We start from the raw sequence: 21,212 nt of genomic DNA on the forward strand, positions 1-21,212 counted from the left end.
CAGCGCGATGGAACCGGCGAGGACGTAGATCACTGCGGACTTGAAGAGGATGTTGTTGATTCGCTCGCGTTGGGATGCGGTTATGGCGAAGAGATGGCTGAGAGGCATTGAGTTTGACTGATTGAGACTTGAAGTTTTTTATCTGGACGATGTTTGGAGGAAAGGCGCTGATGCGGGAGTTGACTCGAATTACGATCTGCCAACAATGCGAGACTTTTCTGGACAAGGAGTTTTGTCAAATAATGATGGGTACGGTAATGGACGCACGTAGTCGAGATATGCTGCTCAAATGAAGAAGATATCCAACTTTGTGTCCGTGGTTGTCTGTTTAACAATCTCTTCTGATGAGGACTCAACTCCGCAACACGAGATCCGCGCCTCCTCCCGGATGCTCATCAGCTCTTACCAGGAGCCGCTGAAGAGAGATGTTTAGATCTCTGAAATGGCAGTGCCGTCCGCTCGTCGACGGCGCGTTCTTAGGGTTGGTACTGAGGTTCCTGCTCTCTCTGCTTGACAAACAGGATCGATTTGATGTGGATGATGGTATCCATGCCTTTGAGTGAACGAAGATCGTGCGTGCGTGCGATTCTTGTGCTTTCTCCTTGCTTTGGATCGACGAAAGAGAATATCCCAGATTCAGAACAGAGACCTACCGTGATCACTCACCTCTCTGCGAATCTCGAAGCCAGCTCGAACTTCCCTCGCAACACGAAGCAGCCCTCTTCGACTGCTTCGAAACCCGCCAGCGACGACGCCGTAGACTTCAACCCTTCTCTCAAAAGAGAGAGCCCTCGGTCCCGCGCCGCCATCTATAGCTTGAGCGACAACTCAGAACATCGCCGCACCACGCACGCGCCGTGCTCTTTCTCCCCATCCCAATGGGTTTCAGGACAGGACATGAATCTTGAGTTTCGTTGTCCAGGATGACAACACAACGGTCCATGGCTCGCTTTCACAAAAGGCTAGACCCACTCTTCAATGAGTGGAAGCGGCCGATCCCAGGCACAACACGCCGAGGTAGACGGCCCATGAAAGCCGTTCTTCCAGAACGCAAATCGGACATTCACGGACAGAGAGTTTCCAAAGTGGAGCAAGCAGCAGCAAACATACGATATCAGGTGCCAATCCCCGCCGATACCCATTACCTTTCGATAGTGAAGTGGGGGAGGGGGCCGAGCATAGGCATTCTCCGCGACGACGGCATTCGAGGAATTCGATGGGAGGTGAAAGGTCCACAAACGACGACAATAAATCCCGCGGCGTTTCGGCATCCGTCCATGATATCATCATCATCAGACAGCAACAGCGTAAAGAATTAGGAAGAGCCGAATCCCGGTGCATCCTCGGCGAGAAGAAAAGCATCACGGTGAAGACGAAGAATGATCGACAAACTACCCTAAGCCCCAGGGTTTCTGCATTCCGGCGCCAGCGTGCCAATCATGCCCGAAGAAAAGGTAAGGTAAATGACCACCGCCGAACGGATCGACAGAGGCATACAGTACTGTACATGTCATCCATAGTGTACATGACATCCACACGCACGCACGCACGCGAAAAACCAATTGTTGGACATTTTTTAAATGTGACTGCGGTGATTGTCCTGAATTTCCCTCTCCCGGGACGAACGGACGGATGTGGATGCCGATTTCGTGCAGCAAAACCCGAAGGATGCGACTGGCAGCGGATGATGAAAGAGAAAGGTAGAGGGAGATGGGAAAAGGTGCCCCACCCGGACGATCATGCTGGGGAATTTCTGTCCCGCCGCCAAGGTCCCCGAATGAAAAATGATCCCCGCGAGGTCTTGGGGAGGCAAAATTGGTGGAGATTTGTGAGGGAGATGGGGATACGGTTTACATATGGTGATGACGATGATGGGATTTTTAGGGTCGTCGTGTATGCGCTTGGCAGGAGAGGAGAGGAGAGCGAGATGAACGAGAGGCAGCAATCGCATCGTAGAGAGAGAGAGAGAGAGAGAGAGAGATAAAGGAGATTATTGAACAACTGGCGCTTGTCGCCGGCCGGCGCAGGAATTGGGGTTTTAATTGGTATTGGCATTGGCGCTGGCATTGGCATTCATTCGTCCTCCCCCGATAGCAATTTATTATTGTTATTATTACTGTTGGCGGACGCGGCGAAGAGAAAGGTGCCAATCGCCGGCCTGCCTGCCAAGCGCGCTGGCTGGCTGGGCTGGCTCCCCGTAGCGCTCTCGGCTGATGATCGTCAGGTACGCAAGGCGATGCCCACACCCACCCGACGCTGATCAGAGTTCGCCGCTACGCCAGGGTTCGTGTTGCGAGCGGAAATTCGAACGGGAGGGGGGTGGGGAAAGGACTGGATTTCGCTCAGCGATGACTAGGGTACGGCAGGTTTGCTTCCAGGGCTTCACGAGGATTAGAAGATATCGTGCACTATCCGATGGCTGCTTGGGCCAAGATGTGGAGAATTTGGTCTTGGGAGACGTGGATGCCTTGGACGCTTTTTGGCGTTTTTTGCGCTCGTGGACCGACTGCCCCATCATCACCACCACCACCATCGTTGGAAGTGGGCCAGCTGATAGCATTGATGATGACAGGGGAGGATCTCTTAATCGAGTTTCACCTTTTTCGCACAATTTCGCCGAACTCGCGCCACAACTCGGCGAGATCTTCAGTGGCGGTAGGCTAAGTGCTTGCGCCCATTTCAATCCCGGTTAGCATGATGATGTTTGGGGCGAGATGGTTCAAGACCGAGAGACGTTGGGTAGTGGCCTTTTTGGGCGGTGCTCTCTAAGATGAGAGTCCACTCTTGCTTTCACGATGATCGCATCTGGTGACATGTCAGGTCATATGCTTCTCCTTCATGCATGATGCGAGTGATATGATATGTAACTCCAAGCAGCTATCTTTCTTCTCCGCATGCTTGTTTTCATAAGCGTGCAGCTGGCCAGACGTCCGAGTAGACTTGGCGACTAACAGCAGCTGCTTTTTCCTCATCTCCCTCGGCTTCTTGGAGAAGCGCAGACTCAGCCTTGCTCTTTCGATGCCATAGTCGCAAGGCTGTTCACTTGGCGAGAGATGGGGTAAGATGTCTTGGGGATCGACGTTGCCGCGTCCGTCCAGTACGCTTTTGGCTACATCCTGCGATCGCCTGTGGTGGCTAAAGAGGAGGTACATTCGTCCTTGGCCTTATCGTGGCGTTCAGCCTACGGCTTGTATTTGGTTGCTTTGGGGGGCCACAGTGGATACACTGTGTATCTCGTGTCTGAGCATCGTCAAGGTTGTTGTGGGATTGCTGCTATGTCAGAGATGAGAGCTAACATGCGATCAGCAAATGGCATTGTCCTTTTGACATGCCTCCCATACTCCTCGCAGAAACCTCGGAAAGAGAGACTCTCGTATAACCTCTTTGTCACACAAGGCCGACGCGAATGTCTTGCTCCAAGCTCTTCTATTGCCTAGATGAGCTCGCTGGAAATGGTCATGCATTCCATGCTTCCGTGGGGCAAGCTTTGTCTGCTATTGCTCGTTGAAGAGCAACGCGCACAATTGCCGTTGTCGTAGATGATCCAGTAAAGCTAGACAGGTGAAAATACGCGCGAAGGCTTAATATGTGCTCCGAAAATGTGCGAAAAACGACCTACCTGTTCGACTGCTCGAGACTCACCTTCTGTAACGGAGCGGTTTCTAGTTGGCGCAGCCGGTCAGGTATTGCTCACGCTGAACATCTTTGTCGACCCAAGACCGTCGATTAGGAGATGAAGTCCACAGAATCTCCTTCAACTTCTATGAGCGAGCGACCAGTGATCGCTCACAGGGATCGCTCACAGTGATGTCCAGCTGAATCGCGGCGAACGCACGCGCGACCTGCAATGACAGGGATCGACCGGCTGCTTTTCTAAGAGCATGATCCGTGACGGAAGCTCAGATTGCGAATCCCTGTCCTGTCGGGACCCAATGTAGTGAGAGCGACCAATACTGTGGTTGAGAGCGCGCGGCTCAAGACATTCGATCGCTGCAGATGTCCTTCGGGCTGCTGATATCAGCTTGTCACATGCTTCGGGGAGCGGGAGACTGATGACGTGCGAAATCTCCTCGACCAAACTCCGTGAGCGCGCTGGACGACAGTAATTGCGAAGTTCCATTCTGAAGCAAACTCTCGAAGCGCCGACAGCGCCCTGATGATGTGTTTTGATCCGAATGCGGCTTCGAGGCGTCCTGTCTTATCTCGTGGCTGCCAAGGGATTGGGATTGTCGGGTTTGATGACGACAGTGGGCGTTGTTCTCGGCTTGCATCGCGGGGTGTTTGGTTGGTTGATTGGCAGACAGGCATGAATTTGATGCGAGATAACTCCGTTGCGACTCGGGACACACGAGAGGCCTCGAGAGGTCGTCCATTGTCGGTCGTTGATGCTTCAACATGCCGTATGTCGACCCAATCAACCATGGTTTGGAATGTTTGTAATTATCCATGTAGCTGGCTCAGAGCTTGCAACACAGCGATTGGCGGCTTTTTCGGTGGACTGCACCAGGACAGGGATTGCTCGCACAGGACCTCTGAAGCCATCGACGTCAATCGTGAAGCTTTTTTGGTTTCCCGATCATGTTGGAACTTCCTGCCGGGGCCACCAAGGATAGAAAAAGGCAAAGTGTATCGCCCAAGGAGGGTTTCATGATGCCGTTGCAACAGTGCGGCACGGCACACCGCAAGGTGAACAATCTCTCAGCACAGCGGAGGAGCAAAAAAAAAAAGGTCAGACACGCTCCAATGAGGAAGTCGCAGCAGCAGGGGAGGCGACGTAATCCCAATATCTTTTATCGAACAACATTCGCTTTTGTCCTCCTCCACGGACCTACAGATCTCAAAGGGCCATCTAGACTCACCATGATCATTGTCATCCCGGCCCCCAAGTCGGATTCCCGGCACGACGACGACCCAAGGGCAGTCCGAAAATGCCGCAAAGTGGGCGCTTTTCGGACGCCACGCGGCACGAAGGAGAAACTACTGTCGATACGAACGACACCCCCATGCCGTGGACGATTCCCGAGAACATGGGGTTCCTCCCTTGTAATGCCGCCTGCCGCCGCCCGCCGCCGCCGCCGGCAATCCACCAGCCAGCAACAGCGAGAAACCCCCCCCCCCCAACTGGTGTCTGACGAGAATCGAGACATTGGTCGGGATGTGGCCTTTCTCATCGATTGAATGGATATGCAAATTTCCCGGATCGTCACACGACGACGACGACGAAGTGCGCAACGTCATTTCCCCGACCGGCCATGCACCTCGACGGAATGTCCCGCCATACGCAACAGCCCGGCGCGGTCGTTCGGCAACCTGCGCACTGCGGGTTGGCTGGCTGGCTGGCTGTGCGGCTCACGCGCAGATGAATATCTCACCACCGAGTGCTGTGCGGGAGTCACATCGCGGAACGGAGCAGACGGACGGACAGACTGGCGCGCGAAAAGAACCTCGCTCGACAGAGCGGTCGGGCCACGCGTCGCCGGATGCGATTTTTGACTATGGCATGTCCAGCGAGAGGGAGGGAGAGAGAAGGGTAGAGCATACACAGTTCAATTCAGACCTCGTGATAGAGAAACGTTGCCGACGAGCCGAAGGACATCACGTCCAGCCCAAGCTGATCAAGGTATCTCGACAGCAGCAAGACGACATCTCCCTCGCGCGCGTGGCGCCCGGGGAGTTGTAGTCCACATTGTGTGCAATGCCCACCTACCTACCTCCACGGGAAGTGGTATGTACCTAGGTAGTGTAATAATCGCAGCTGGCAGTCGTACGATCCAACTACATAGTAACAATCATCAAGCTCGAAATGGGCAATGCGAGAGCTTACTCGCTCCCTCTCTCTCTCTGTTGACCAGTACCTGCCTGGGAGAACGCAGTAGTAGTATTGCCGAGAACACGCCCGAAGCGCGCCACAGCGCCGACCGACCTACCTAGGTACCTACAGCACGACTCTCAACCCGCCCGCCTGTCGCCAATGGCGAAGCTCTCAACATGTCCAATGCCGGTATATTTCGACCTTGGATCTCCATCAAATCACCTCACCCCACGCTTTCCAATCTAATGTCCGAGAGGGCTTTTGGTCCTTTTTGGCTTTTCTTCTTCCGGGCTGTCGACGGCGCGAAAGATCAACCTCGTTGCTTTTTGGGGGGGGAGGGGGGCGGTAGCCGAGCATTGTCCCTTTCGAGGGAAAAAGCTGTGTTCCCGCGCGCACGTGGGTTTTTGGAGGGGTCTGGCTGATGAAATGACTCGTGTATCTGTGTCTGGGTGTGTGTTTCTTTCGATGCGAGCGGAGCCGAGGGAAACCTCGGATCGTGAGCTTTGCTTCGTGTTCGTCCCGCCAACGAATTCTATCGAAAATGGAGGAGGAGGAGGAGGATGGGAGCTACTGCGGGTATGGATCGTGTGTGCTATTGTGGGTTGTTTCGTGGCCAGTGAATGTCCTGTTAATCGATAGAGGCGCGATGGGATTGGTGGGTCGGTTGCATTTTACTGTGTCATTATGGACTCTGGAGTTCTACCCTTATGTCGAGTGGTCTGTGTAGGAAAATGTCAATTTTGTGGAGAGTGCTAATACATTGGACTATTCGAACTATGCCCGTAGGTGCCAAGTGTGCAGGCGGGATAGGGTTGGTGGTTGGATTTTGATCGGTTAGGGTTTGGGTATGTGTCGTTTTGTGGACTACGATGTTCATGGCCATTTGAAGTGTACGATGGAGACGAGTCTTTGTGTGTCTTGAACGGACGATGATCCTCATGATCACAGGTGGAAGAGGTGCTTGAGCAACGTGTATAGTCTCTCTATAAAAACGTTAAGTCGATACCAGGTGAGGGCAATGGAGCTGCTCTCTCGAGATGTCTATGTGACCATTCATAGTTTGCTCCGACTGTGTCGTGACCAATGCCCTGAGCATATGTGACTGTTCAGTCGCCTACATACACCAAACGCGATGGAATAAAGGCCACGGTACCCGACAAAGAAGCATCCCAGCCCCTTCACCATATTAGACCTCTTCATTATCAAAGAGAGCATCTATCAAAGACAATCCACGCCCTCATCAAAGAGTCTACAGCTTTTCATCAAATCACCTTGCCCGACTTCAGCCGCAAGGCAAGGCAAAGCGAAAGCCGAAAACCAGCCCAGCCCAGTCCAGTCCGTTGCCCCGAGCAACGAGAGAGAGAAAGAGAGGGAGGAAAAAAAAGGCACGAAAGCCAGCCGACGATCAGGGGACCGCGCCCGTCCGCCCCACCCATGCATCTGGCGCGTGGGCCCCGCCCAGGAACACGCCCAGGAACATCCTCATCTACAATGCGCGATGGAACGAGGAATGACAACAAGGGAAGAGGCCAGGCAGGCCGTATGAGAGGCTTCGCAGCTAGACTGGAAAACCGCCCACTCGAGATCTCTCTCTCTCTCTCTACACGAAGATCGAATCTCCAGCACAGGGCCGCTCGCACCATCATCGTCCCAAGGTTAATACCATCAGCACGGAGATTGTTGACCAGAGGCGAGAAGGAAGGAAAAGGAAATGAGAATTATAAGCAGCCGTTGAGTTTTGGCGTTATTTTTTGGTTGCGGGCGGCGTGGGTTCGGGAATTGGGCATTTGGGGATCACGGTGTGTGTGTGTGTGGGGCTGATGAGTCTACCGCCACTATAGTCACAATGATCATAAAGAACAATAACCATCACGAAGAGCAGGCAGATATTGTATACTGCGCCACCGCCGCACTGGCCGTGTGTGAGGAATATGTGAATATGTGAAATTGTGAGGAATGTGGAATTGTGATTGTGATTGTGATTGCGGATGTGCTGATTGGTGTAGGTAGGTCGGGAGACAGGGAGGTAGGTGACGCCGCAAAGGGAGATTTCTGATTTGGATGTGGGCATGAATGTTTCTACATACATCCGCCGGATTTCCGCAATTGTTTGCTCTCGCTACTTTTTTATTATCAGGGACACGTGCGTTTGGTGTCGTGGATTGAGCTTTCCGCGATGATGGGTCAAAAATAAGAGGGTGACAATACGACTTGCACGCGGGTCCGGCACAGACAGACAGATAGACTCGGGAACTCCGGCTCCGTCGTCAGCTGAGGCTGTTGTAGCAATACTCTCCATTGCTTGCTTGCGATATCATCACACTGGTGGTCGAAGGTGAGATCTCCACGCAGCGATGCGATGCGATGCGCCGTGGTGGTTCAGATGAAGTACTTCCCACGACATCGATCCCGAACCTCCTCCACGGGCGGAAGTCGCTGGAGTGGCCAGCCCTATCGAATTGCGTCTTAAAATGTCTCTCATCTCAGTCACCATCCATCCATCATCGTTCTCCTCGCGTGCGTGCGTGTCGCCGTTCGGTTCGTTCGGGCCTGCTCGCCGACGTTCCGGGAATGGAGGGATGGATGCCAGGTACAACATTCACTGTACCTTTCGGGGCAGGGGAGGGCCGGCCGGCATTTTTGCGTCATTTGGTCTTTGATGATGGGTGGGATGCAACACTCGTCACACACATCACTGAGCGTGCGACGTGGATCTTGTGATGATTTGATGGCTTCCCTCTCTTTCTCCTATGATGAATTATGGGAACTTTCCTATCCAGGGCATGTTGGTATGTATGCCAAGATGTTTGGTGGAGTCATGTCACATACATTCCCAGAGGGGGAAAATAATGGATCGGGGTTCATTCCTTGGGGCGGATTCTTTCCCTTTCACATGGGTTGTGCGTGCGCTTGGGTTGGATATGCGCCATGGTAGTAGAGTCGAAAGGGAGGAGAATAGGAACAAACTCCTCTCCAATCCAGGAACCGAGGATGCATCGTCGAAATAGATTTCCATGGAGAAGCCCCCGCGACGTCATTTCCCATTTCCCAACATCTGGGACAATTCCCCTGCTGCCCGATACAGATGATGATTGCCCGTCGCCAAGGTTCTTGGTGAAATCCCTCGTAGCTCACCCATGGGATGATCCACATCAATATCTTTCCGCGGATCTTGCCCTTGGCGGCTGGGAGGAGGCATCTGTATGTCCTGTCTACAACATCGTCCGGTCTGAATCAGATTCCGAAACGGGAGGGGCGAAACACTTTCCGCCAAGCAACAACGACGACGACGCCGATGAGGATTGAGAGGACAGAGTGTTCACAATTTCGTTCGACTCAAGACTTGGCTTGAGTCCATCCGCTGCTTATTCAGCACTTTCTAGTTCGACGACGACGACGACATCGATGCGGGAAAGGTATGGATCATCAGGGAATCTACGATCGACGTAAGGATTCAGAACCTGCGCCCCGGCACGTGAATGCATATACTGTCATGTACCGTCGATCAATGTTTCTCTTTCTCTCGGCGCATCGCCTCACATTGGCATGTGGATCTCCGGCATGGTGGACAAAGACAGGTGAAATGCAGAATGATATCTCTGCCGGCCTCTCTCTCTCATCGCGTGAAATTGAGCGAGTGACATCCCATCTGCGCTGCCGAGCAAGCGGAAAACTCCCACGGGACAACATCCCTGTCGGGAATTATCATCATCACTGCAGTCTATCCGTGTAGCCCTTGTTCCTCCTCCACTTGCCTTGCCTGGTGCCCCAACAACCGTTCTCATCATCGAAAGGAAAAAAGAGCCTGTCACGAGATATGAAAGTCGCGCGGGAGAACGACCTGATGGAGCTCCTGCTTAGCGGGACCCTTGGACTGTGCCACGAACGGCCCGTGATATCCACAAGGCAGAAAGGTCCCTTCGTCTTCGTCGCCGTCGCCGCAGCGTGTAGTGATGCTGTCGGACATGTAGCGACAACAAACATACATAGGTACACAGTGCGCCAGAGTGTGTGGGGGGATTCGCTCACATCGCATCGCGGCAAAAGGCGGCGTGCAAGGCGGCGAGTCCAAGGTTTCTAGGGCATGCAGGTGCCGAAGAAGCCGCCGCCGCCCGCGGGGTGCTGCTCACGATGGATGGGAAATGGGCCGAACTGGCCGAACGGGCCCGCTCCGTGACGACGGGAGTCGTTAAATGCCTCATACTAATTCCTTTCAGGACCTGGGCCCTCTGTTATTATCATACGAGGAGTTCTGACCGCCGGAGAAAGAAGTGATGAAAGGGACTGCATGTGTGCACGGCTAGAGACCCTGGTCCTTCACTGCTACTGCTACTGCTGCTGCTGCTGCTGCCAGGAACCATCGCCGGCGATGGGCGCATGTCGTGTGATCACTTGCTATTTCCTACATCCTGCTGTTGGTCCTCTCGGCTTCACGGCATCTCCGTCTGTCTGTCGTGTCCTCTGCCCTTGCGGCTTGCATGTCCCGCGATGACGACGACTCCACACGCAAAGTGGAAGAAAGCCAACCATGAAAGATCCCACGGGAAGGTGCATTTGGTTTCCCTCTTCACCGCGGATGATCGCGTCGACGACGATGCTGGATGGAGATGTCGAGAGGGGATTTTTCGACTGCGTAGAGTCTGATATTAACAAAAAGCTGGAGATGCGCACTGGATCTCCACATCGCTCGAAATCCAATGCAGTAGTCCCAGTATGGCTGCCGAGTTCGCCGCCCGTGTGGGTAATAATGCCGAGCGAGTAAACACATGCAATTCTACTGGATCGTTTCTCTTTCAGAGGGAGATTTTTACCTGTACGGTACATGTCATGATTTTAAGACGACGATGACGACGGAGAGGAGGGCAGTCCGTCATCTGTTCATTGTGCGGTGTGTGTGTTCGCATGCCCGTGATCCCATGACGACACACTGCTCCGCGAGAGGTGAAAGAAAGGAAGATCTTCACCGACGATACAGTTACAGTTACAGACAAGACATCCTATCATCCACCCCAACCGAGACGGTCGGGAGGATCGGCACATGTAGATGCGTGTGTGTGTGTTTGTGTGTGTAAGACACCATAACCACGTTGAAGAGAAACCGCGGACGGGGACGTTGTTGTGTACGTATAGTTTCGGGATGTGTCGATGTGTCAGGCTGATTTGTTCGCAATTCATTCCCGGAGCGGCGGCGCTGATAGGTGGGCATAGGGCTGGACTGTTCTCTCGCATTCCCGAATCCCGCTACCACGAAATACTTCGCAGTTCGTACTGTGGTGGTCGTAGCCGTAGTAGCCGTGATAGTAGTTCGACAGTAGTCGTTGTAGCAGCCGGGGCCTTTTTATTCGTCCCATCGTCATTAGTCCAAGGTACACCCGAACACGCATCTTTCTAGCCCCTCCGCTCGCGGACGAACACATACCACCTGCAGTACTGTGCGATGGGGCGTGGGAGAACCTAGGGTACCGCAATCGGGCCTGCTCGTTAGGCTGTTTCCCGACGGTCCCAGAGTCCCCATTCGTCTTACATGGTTTGATGATGATGGACTATACAGTATGGTGATAATGAGCTACGGAAGTTTTCGGTCCAATGGCAAAAATCGGCCGGACTTTCTCTCTCTCTTTGCCTTTTCCGTTGGGTCAGGTATGGCTATTTTGCTTTCGCCGAAGTTCGGTGACGCTTTCGACTGCCTTTCTCTCTCTCTCTCTTTCGCGCGCGCGCTCTGTTCTTCTTCGGACACCGGGGCTTTCGGCGACTGCAGGGACCCCAGATGGCGCGAAACTCTCGAGTCGGGTTCTATGGGGGCGAAGCCGTGTCCTGTGGATTGTGTGGATTTCCACCTCGCCTCTCCTCTCTCTCTACTCATACAAACACACACACTCCCTGGCCATTGCACGGTCGGCATGATGACGATTGCGGATCCGGAGACGCGGGCGGGCGGGCAGGCAGGTAGGCTTCAAACGGGATGACATGAATTGTCTCAATGCCAGAGAGATCAGCAGCAGATTGTAGTACCTCGCACAAGTTCCAAACGTCCCTCTTCCCGCAAACCGGCGGGGGCCATTTGGGGAGGGAAGGAGAAACAAGATGGACGGGTGTGGGCGATCTCGAAGAAAAGACAAACCGGTTCGATATCGTTCTGCCAATATGTATGCGGCAATACTTTGCAACCGCCGCTGCTCCCGAGCAATCCGTCCTACGTCCCGAGATACCCATTGTACAGTACGTATGTATGTCTCCATGGCTAGGGCAAGACTCCATCATCATCATGGAGAGAGGGAAAGGAAAGACATTTCGTGAAGAAGCAGCACCAGAAGAAGATTGGGGAACTTTGAAGTGAGCCGTTTCCTTTCTCAATCTTCGGAAAACGTCTATTCTTCTTTCTTTCTTCCCTCCACGATCGCGCGTTTGCGTCGCGTTTCTGGGGTACGTGTGTGGTGTGTGTGTAGTGTGTAGTGTGTGTGTGGCATGCATCATACGCATGGTGGACCGTTTCTCACGATGGTGTTTTGATTGCGTGCCAACAGTGTGGAGAAGAGGGATTGAATGATGAGGACATACCTGTACCTCCCTCGGCAGATGTGATGGCCATGGGATTGCACGCGGCGGCTGTCCATCATCAGTTGGAACCAGCATGCAGGATGTCTCCTGCCGGGCGCGCCAATCGGCGTGGAAATGATTATCCGGCTTTGCCCTTGTTACAGTGTGATGAGGGAATGATCCTCGCTCTCTCTCTCTTTCTCTCTACATACCGAGGATGCGGTCGCGTGCGAGGGACGAAATTACAACGCGCCTGCATTGACGACTACTAGGCCGGGAGGTTTCGAGATCCGGTCGAGGAAGAAGAGCGGGACAGGTGCGGGAACATGCCCAATCTCTCCTTTGCCCGCCTGCGCGCGCTACTGTTCGTCGTATCGGGCATTCCAGAATTTCGTGTTAGATTATCACAGGGCATGCCGAGCATTTCCCAGTCGTCGCACGCGCATGCCAATGTCGAATCCACCTGGGGCGAACGAACGGACGGGCAGACAGACGACGATGACCAAACGTCCATCGGCGTTCTCACGACGGCATGTCTCTCTCGCGTGTCCATCATTCCGGTGGATCTTGTAAATCATCACCTACCGACCCTGGCGTCACACATCAAATAACCGTCCTGGGCGCCGAGCGTCGGGGGAGAACTTCGTGCGACGCGCGCCCCGCGCCCGCCCAGGAACGAGGCCAAATTCCCTTGTCTAACGTTTCTTCGCCCAGAGGTGCCCGCCGAGCATTCCCATCTCTTCGCCCGTTTGGCTCGTCGAAGGGCCCCCCGCCGCCGTCGTTGTTTCCTCGGCGCAGGACAAGATAATCTCCACTCGTCTATCTGTCTACTAGGGACCATCGCTGTGTAGCAATTTCCCTCTCTGTGAGGATCCCAGATAGCGGTTGCGGGAGAGAGAGAGGGAGAGAGAAATAAAGAAAGGGAGATTCTCATACAACGATGAAACGCACGCGTCGGCATCTTGGTCGATGGGTTATGATGTCTCTCCCATGCTGGGCGCGCCGCCGCCGCGAGATTGATCTCCGCTACATTACATACGGCCAAGGGCTTGACTGTCTTGACATCCGGGCGATCATTGATGATGATGCGGGCAGGGAAGGTCCCGTCGCAGACACGGAGAAGGTGGAGCAAACGGCTGCTTGGAGAGCGCACCCATCGTGATCACCGTCGTGGACACATCTTCCGTCATGCTGTTGTCGGGAACCTTGCGCCGTTTCGCAGTTCGTAGGGCCCCTGCCACGATCTCACATTACATCGAACACACGCGGGAGTGAGCCCTTCCATGTTGTGTGTGTGAGTGACTATCGTATGTACTACCTAGGGCAGAAAATTACCCGCGCTCGCCGAAAGATGAGATGGGAATCGCTACATCGCAGGTCCTGTTGAGGGTTTCCTGCCCTCGAAGAAGAGACAGAACCAAAACCGAAACCCTGCCTTCGACGTCTTCTCCTTCTTCCATTTCGCCTTCTTCCCGGTGAGAGGGCGAGTGTGAGTCGCGGGATCGTAATAAACACGCCTCTCACTCGCCGAGAGAGACATCGGGGAAAGCCTAATGAGGTGGGATCGCTGGAAATCTTCCCCAGGAGAGGAAACTCCAAGCCCTCTCTCGCTCTCTCTCCAGTTCTCACCAGCTCTCTCTCTCTCCTGGTCTGGCTGAGAACCGGTACAGTGCCAAGGCGAATGGGTTCAATTGGACTGGCTTGTCCCGGTCGGCTGTTGATTACCTATTTCGCCGCGCGCGCGCCTGATGACACTCCACGGGGGTGGGAGGGCTCTCGGCGCGCTTTCCCTGTAATGACCACATCTGAGATGATCATGATCAGCATCCATCGTCGGTTTGATCATCCCAACTGCAAATGCCAATGCAGAGGGCGCAGATTCGCCGGGCGACGCTGGGCGGGCGCATGCTTGGACGAGAAACTGTCCTGCTTGGCTGACCGGCTTTTTTTAATTTTTTAATTGTCTCTCTCTCTCTGTATGGTATTGGAATAATTCTCCCGGGAAGGGTTTTCCTCTTCGGCCCTGCCGGCCAGGGTTTGATTATCATGGGTTTAGGTAGAGAGTGGAGAAGCTGGAGGACAATTTACGACGAAATAAGCTACCGGCTGTCATTCCATTCCGCGCGAGCAATCTCCAGCATCGGTCCCTCGTGGAATCTCACGCGTTATGATTGATGATGATGATGATGATGATGATGATGATGATGATGATGATGATGATGATGAGATACTACACAGTGGCCGATCATTACAGTGCATCGTGCTCTACGGTCTGGCGGAGGACCGTTGCTGCGTGTCGTGCAACTGTCCTCGCCCTTTGACATCACAGCTGTCGTAGTGGGACATCTCATCAATGGACGTGTTGCAGTGCTAGCGGGATTACGACGTATTCGGCATCTGCAGCGCATTTAGTCTTGCAGCGGTGGATGATGGAACAAACGGAGATCCACGAGAGAAGCACATGCACATCCACATGCACATCCATATATCCACAACATGGACAGCAGCAGCAGCAGCAGACAGTCAGCCAGCCAGCTCGCCCAGAAGGACACCCGAGTCCCGACCAGCCTAATACCTTTTTGCACCGAAGACGCTATCTCATGCCCACCACCACCACCATTATTACCACCACGGCTTGGATGGATGGAGCGCTGCTGCACGATCAAATCGCTCCATCGTGTTGGCCCATGTTTCTTTTTCGTTGTTGTTGTCGTTGTCGTTGTTGTCGTTGGCGTTTGATGAGCGAACAGTTACAGTCACCTCCGCCCGTCGCCCGTCGTTCGCCGCCCACACACCCACACCCACTCCCATACCCACACCCACACCTACCGACTTGGACTTGACTTACCTCTCTCTCTCTCTCCCTTCGTGCATGAACACCACGGACGAGCACGCGCCTCTGCTCATCACCAGCGACATCATCATCGTTATCCATCGTCGGCGACTCACATTGATACACACATTGACACACGCACAGACACACAGACACTCACACGCAGGCACACACACACCACGCCCGGCGCACGCACGCACACACACCACCTTTTTTGTTATTTTAGTTTTTCTTCCTGTTTGGCTTGTGCCTCGTTCTGCGCGCGCCCGCCGTTATTGCCCGTTGTCCAGCCAGAAAGTCGCATTTGCATTGGGATTGGGGTGGTGAATGGTGGTCTCGGTCCATCCCGCGTCGTTTCTGCACGCTACCCTCTCCCCGAGGCCGTCACTGCAATCTCACACATTTCTCGACGATTCACTGTGAGTCGTGAGTGAGTGCGTGAGTGAGTGAGAGAAAGGGCGAGAGAGAGCGACTCACTCTTGCCCGTCTGTCTATCTGTCTGTCTGTCGGTCTACCCGTCGCTTCGCGTACTCACACTTCTCGCCGATTCACACCCACACACCCACACCACTCTCACACCACTCTCTCTCACACACACACACGCTTCCTTCGCGACTCTCTCTCTCTCTCTCTCTGTCTCTCTTCCTCCCATCACTGCTCGGCCGGGGCTTCCATTCATAAAGCTCGCCTCTCCTCCCTCCCGTCTTCCACTTTCTTTCCTTCAGCGAACTGCATCGCGTCGTCGTCCATTCCCCTCCTTTATTCCGTATTGTATACCTCCCCCTCCATCACCAGGCGACCATTTAGTTGGATATCGCTATTCACGATGGCGGCTCCACGCGTCAGCTTCTCCGAGAAGGACCTCGAGAACGGCGAACACGGCACCGGTGCCGCAGATAGGTACGATGATGCTGCTCCTCTTGTGCCTCCTCCACCAGATCACCACCTCCACTGGCACGACCAACGACGACGACAACATCAACACGACTGTCGATACGATCATCGCCATCACCACGAGTCAAACAACTACAAACGCAACAACCTGCCTGCTACCTGAGCAGATCACAAAACGAGCTCTTCTGCTAGCTCTCGAGAGCTTCGATATCACTACCCTCCACCGACGACAGCGATCTGGCCGACGACAGCCAGCCTGCACCGCGACTGCGCGACTGTCCGCTCCATCTGCATTCGCAAAAGCCGACGAGCCAGCGAAATTTCAACAACGCCACACAACTCCGATCCCGGACAGCCCTACGCGTCACCAGCCAGCGCAACATCTGAGACATTTTCGCTGACATGCTTTCTACAGATCCAGGAAATGGTCCCAAGCCCCCGGCAACATCGAGGATCTCGGTACGTAGCTATCCTCGTGCTCCGCATAGTTCTTTGGAGCTATCGGCACACCGCGAGATCATCCGAAACTGACTGTATACCTCTCTCCAGACGAGTACACTGCCCTTCAGAAATACATTTCCACTTACCGGGACCCCAAGGCCGCCGCTCTTGAGGATGCTGCCAACAAGGACGACGAGAAGCCCCGCAAGGGATGGCAGGTACGTCTACATTCGATCTCATCGCTCATTGCGATACACCAAATGCTGACATGACTTCGCTCCACAGTTCTGGAAGAAGAAGGCCGTCGTCGTCGAGGAGACCGGCGCCGTCCCCGCAGAGTGGTTGAACGCCGACATCAAGCAAGGTCTCTCCAACGCCGATGTCGAAGCCCGCCGCAAGCGATTCGGCTGGAACGAGATCATGTCCGAGAAGGAGAACTTGTTCATCAAGTTCCTCATGTTCTTCACTGGTCCTGTCCTCTACGGTACGTGGCGAATCCATTCCCTCCGCAAAGCAGCAGCTACTGCAAACATGCACCCAACAAAGAGAGCCAAGAGAGGGAGCTGCGGCATAGCTCGGGGAAAGCCAATCTGCCAATCTCCCACGCCTGGCGTCAAGATCGGCTTATTTTGTTTTTTTCCCCCCAAATTACCCCGATAGCTCCAAAAGCTGAAGGCCATAGCTTTTGGAGCTATTGGGCGAGCTACGGCCGCAGAAAGCTTGGCATGCAGCTTGCTCCAGCTGGCTCTCCAGCGGCCGAACCCTACCAGACCACCACGCAGTAGCTTGCTGCCGCGCGCCGCTGTCCGAGAGAGAGATGAACCCACGCTAATCCCTTTACAGTCATGGAAGTTGCTGCCCTCCTCGCCGCCGGTCTTCGTGACTGGATCGATTTCGGTGTCATCGTCGCTATCCTTTTGCTCAACGCCGCTGTTGGTTGGTACCAGGAGAAACAGGCCGCCGATGTCGTCGCCAGCTTGAAGGGTGACATCGCCATGAAGGCCACTGCCATCCGTGAGGGTCAGGAACAGGATATCAAGGCTCGTGAGCTCGTCCCCGGTGACATCGTCGTCATCGAGGAGGGTCAGTCCGTCCCCGCCGACGCCCGTCTGATCTGCGACTACGACACCCCCGAAGACTTCGAGCGCTACAAGGAGCTGCGCGAGCAGCACCTGCTCGACCCCGAGGAGGACCCCGCCGGCTCTGAGGACAAGGAGGATGACGAAGGTGAGGGTATCGCCCACCAGGGCCACGCCATCGTCGCCACCGACCAGTCTGCCATCACCGGTGAATCCCTCGCCGTCGACAAGTTCATGGGTGACATCGTCTACTACACCACCGGTTGCAAGCGCGGAAAGGCCTACGCCGTCGTCCAGACCTCCGCCAAGTTCTCCTTCGTCGGTCGCACTGCCACTCTCGTCCAGGGTGCCAAGGACCAGGGTCACTTCAAGGCCATCATGAACAGCATCGGAACGGCGCTCCTCGTCCTCGTCATGTTCTGGATCCTCGTCGCCTGGATCGGTGGTTTCTTCCGTAACCTCAAGATCGCTACCCCCGAGGCCTCCGACAACACCCTCCTCAAGTACGCGTTGATCCTGTTCATCATCGGTGTCCCCGTCGGTCTCCCGGTCGTCACCACCACCACCCTCGCCGTCGGTGCCGCCTACCTCGCCAAGCAGCAGGCCATCGTCCAGAAGCTCACTGCCATCGAGTCCCTCGCCGGTGTCGACGTCCTGTGCTCTGACAAGACCGGAACCCTCACTGCCAACCAGCTCTCTATCCGTGAGCCCTACGTCGCTGAGGGTGAGGATGTCAACTGGATGATGGCTTGCGCCGCCCTTGCCTCGTCCCACAACATCAAGTCCCTCGACCCCATCGACAAGGTCACCATCTTGACCCTCAAGCGTTACCCCAAGGCCCGTGACATCCTCAAGGATGACTGGAAGACCGTCAAGTTCACTCCCTTCGACCCCGTCTCCAAGCGCATCACCACCATCTGCACCCTCCGCGGAGACACCTTCACCTGCGCCAAGGGTGCCCCCAAGGCCGTCCTCAACCTGACCGACTGCTCCAAGGAGACCGCCGACCTCTTCCGTGACAAGGCCTCCGAGTTCGCCCGCCGTGGTTTCCGATCGCTCGGTGTCGCCTACAAGAAGAACGACGACCCGTGGGTTCTCCTCGGTATGCTTTCCATGTTCGACCCGCCGCGTGAGGATACCGCCCAGACCATCATTGAGGCCCAGCAGCTCGGTGTCCCGGTTAAGATGTTGACCGGTGACGCCATCGCCATCGCCAAGGAGACCTGCAAGATGCTCGCCCTCGGTACCAAGGTCTACAACTCGCAGAAGCTCATCCACGGTGGTCTCTCCGGCACTACCCAGCACGACCTCGTCGAGCGCGCCGACGGTTTCGCCGAAGTCTTCCCCGAGCACAAGTACCAGGTCGTCGAGATGTTGCAACAGCGTGGTCACTTGACCGCCATGACCGGTGACGGTGTCAACGACGCTCCTTCCCTCAAGAAGGCCGACTGTGGTATCGCCGTCGAGGGTGCCTCCGAGGCCGCCCAGGCCGCCGCCGATATCGTCTTCCTCGCCCCTGGTCTCTCCACTATCGTCTTTGCCATCAAGACCGCCCGTCAGATCTTCCAGCGCATGAAGGCCTACATCCAATACCGTATCGCCCTCTGCCTGCACTTGGAGATCTACCTCGTCACCTCCATGATCATCATCAACGAGACCATCAGCTCCAACCTGATCGTCTTCATCGCTCTTTTCGCCGATTTGGCCACCGTCGCTATCGCCTACGACAACGCTCACTCCGAGATCCGCCCCGTCGAGTGGCAACTGCCCAAGATCTGGATCATCTCCATCATCCTCGGTATCGAACTCGCCGTCGCCACCTGGATCATCCGCGGTACCCTCTACCTCGAGAACGGCGGTATCGTCCAGAACTTCGGTAACGTCCAGGAGATCCTCTTCCTCGAAGTCGCCCTCACCGAGAACTGGCTCATCTTCGTCACCCGTGGAGCCAAGACCCTCCCCTCCTGGCAGCTGGTCGGCGCCATCTTCGGCGTCGACGTCCTCGCCACCCTCTTCTGCATCTTCGGCTGGTTGAACCCCGACATCTTCCAGGACCCCCTCCCCTCCCCGATGTCGCAGTTCCAGCAGACCGCCAACGGCCACACCGACGTCGTCACCGTCGTCGTCCTCTGGCTCTACTCCATCGGCGTCATCATCTTCATCGCCATCACCTACTACCTCCTCAACCAGATCCCCGGCCTCGCCGACCTCGGCCGCAAGAACCGCAGCCTCCACGACACCCAGATGGAGAACATCATCGGCCACCTCAGCAAGCTGGCCCTCAAGCACGAGAAGGACGTCGACGGCGAGAGCCGCTACGTCATCGCCCAGAAGGCCACCGAAGAGGAGGAGGACGATTAGATGCTTGTCTGTCGTTGATGTGGTTATCGCCATGATTCATGGATAACGTGTGTTGTCGATCGTTGTTGTTGTTGCTCGATCTCTGTCTGTCGCTGTCTCACAGCCATCTTCGTGGATAAAACTTTATTTTTCTCTCTCCCACTCTCACTGTCCCCCGATCCTCTCTTTGTCTCTCCTATTTTTAATATGCTCTCTCTCCCTCCCTCCGCTGTTGTCATCGATCGTCCCGCTCCGTGCAAGCCATCAGTGGAGAGAGAGAATGTCGGCGTTGCTCCGCGTGTGTGTCTGTCTGTGCGCTCGTCCTCGCTGGGGAAGAAATAAATACCTCGTTACTACTACTATTATTATCACTATCACTATTATATTACTATTACTACTACTACTCCTACTTCTACTCCTACTACTACTACTACTACTACTACTACTACTACTACTACTACTACTACTACTACTACTACTACTACTACTACTACTACAGCCACCACCACCACCACTACTACTACTACTACTACTACTACTACTACTACTACTACTACTACTACTACTACTACTACTACTACTATTTGTTATCACTACTATTACTACTATCACTAGCACTATTACTTTGTTTTCCTTACTTATTGATTTGAATACTACTTACCATTGACTTGCCTACCTACTTCCTTAATTACTCGTCACTAGACTCATCATCACCACCATCACCATCATTACTAACCGCACCGCACTCCCTATTCAACTCTCGATTCTTAACTCTCGATTCTCGATTCTCAACTCTCAACTCTCAACTCTCAACTCTCAATTCCAAATTCCGAATCCCCCCGTTTTCCTTTCTCTCCCCTTTCCCTTTTCCCCCGTCACGCGACGACTCATCGATACCTCACTCGCTCCGCTGCTCTCCGTCGAAATCTCATCGGGGAGTTCCTTCCCCTGTCCATCATTATCATCATCAATCATGATGATATATATATATATATATATATATATATATATATATGTGGGTGTGTGTGGGTGTGTGATTCATCTCCGCGCCCGATGACGCTCTCTTTTTCTTTCTCTCCCTTTTTTCTTTCCTTTTCCGGTCCGTCGGGATAGATGTGATGCCCGGGTCAAGTCAGGTCGTGTTGTGTCGCCTCCTGTCGTGTTGTTATTGTCGTCGTCGTCGTCGTCTTGTGTCCCGCGAGGAGCCTCCCTTTCCTTATTCCTACTGCGATTTCCACAATGTCTTCCGCACTGTTTATGTTTTCGTTCGTTTCAA

General features: G+C 54.4%; 6 protein-coding genes across 6 annotated transcripts; all 6 read left to right on the forward strand.

Annotated features, from left to right (window-relative positions):
• Positions 1-321: 321 nt before the first annotated feature.
• On the forward strand, positions 322-1,072 carry K489DRAFT_81895 (uncharacterized protein). Its single transcript, XM_033608957.1, has one exon. It carries the CDS (start codon positions 532-534, stop codon positions 925-927), a length of 396 nt encoding a protein of 131 aa, XP_033455905.1. The 5' UTR covers positions 322-531; the 3' UTR covers positions 928-1,072.
• Positions 1,072-2,098, forward strand: K489DRAFT_81909 (uncharacterized protein). Its single transcript, XM_033608960.1, has one exon. It carries the CDS (start codon positions 1,217-1,219, stop codon positions 1,982-1,984), a length of 768 nt encoding a protein of 255 aa, XP_033455906.1. The 5' UTR covers positions 1,072-1,216; the 3' UTR covers positions 1,985-2,098.
• K489DRAFT_81908 (uncharacterized protein) lies at positions 2,099-2,878 on the forward strand. The gene has a single exon (XM_033608959.1). The coding sequence runs from the start codon at positions 2,214-2,216 to the stop codon at positions 2,691-2,693; it is 480 nt and encodes a 159-aa protein (XP_033455907.1). The 5' UTR covers positions 2,099-2,213; the 3' UTR covers positions 2,694-2,878.
• A 1,471-nt stretch (positions 2,879-4,349) lies between these two features.
• Positions 4,350-5,443, forward strand: K489DRAFT_81900 (uncharacterized protein). The gene has a single exon (XM_033608958.1). It carries the CDS (start codon positions 4,579-4,581, stop codon positions 5,176-5,178), a length of 600 nt encoding a protein of 199 aa, XP_033455908.1. The 5' UTR covers positions 4,350-4,578; the 3' UTR covers positions 5,179-5,443.
• A 10,531-nt stretch (positions 5,444-15,974) lies between these two features.
• K489DRAFT_82284 (uncharacterized protein) lies at positions 15,975-16,680 on the forward strand. The gene has a single exon (XM_033608961.1). It carries the CDS (start codon positions 16,088-16,090, stop codon positions 16,475-16,477), a length of 390 nt encoding a protein of 129 aa, XP_033455909.1. The 5' UTR covers positions 15,975-16,087; the 3' UTR covers positions 16,478-16,680.
• A 679-nt stretch (positions 16,681-17,359) lies between these two features.
• On the forward strand, positions 17,360-20,213 carry K489DRAFT_384368 (plasma-membrane proton-e; the record flags this gene model as incomplete). The annotated part of the gene is made up of 1 exon (XM_033605842.1): positions 17,360-20,213. The coding sequence occupies one exon, from the start codon at positions 17,363-17,365 to the stop codon at positions 19,955-19,957; it is 2,595 nt and encodes an 864-aa protein (XP_033455910.1). The 3' UTR covers positions 19,958-20,213.
• Between the last annotated feature and the right edge of the window lie 999 nt (positions 20,214-21,212).

The sequence above is a fragment of the Dissoconium aciculare genome, assembly GCF_010015565.1.
Source record: "Dissoconium aciculare CBS 342.82 unplaced genomic scaffold K489scaffold_15, whole genome shotgun sequence".
In the NCBI taxonomy this organism is placed as follows: Eukaryota; Fungi; Ascomycota; class Dothideomycetes; order Mycosphaerellales; family Dissoconiaceae; genus Dissoconium; species Dissoconium aciculare.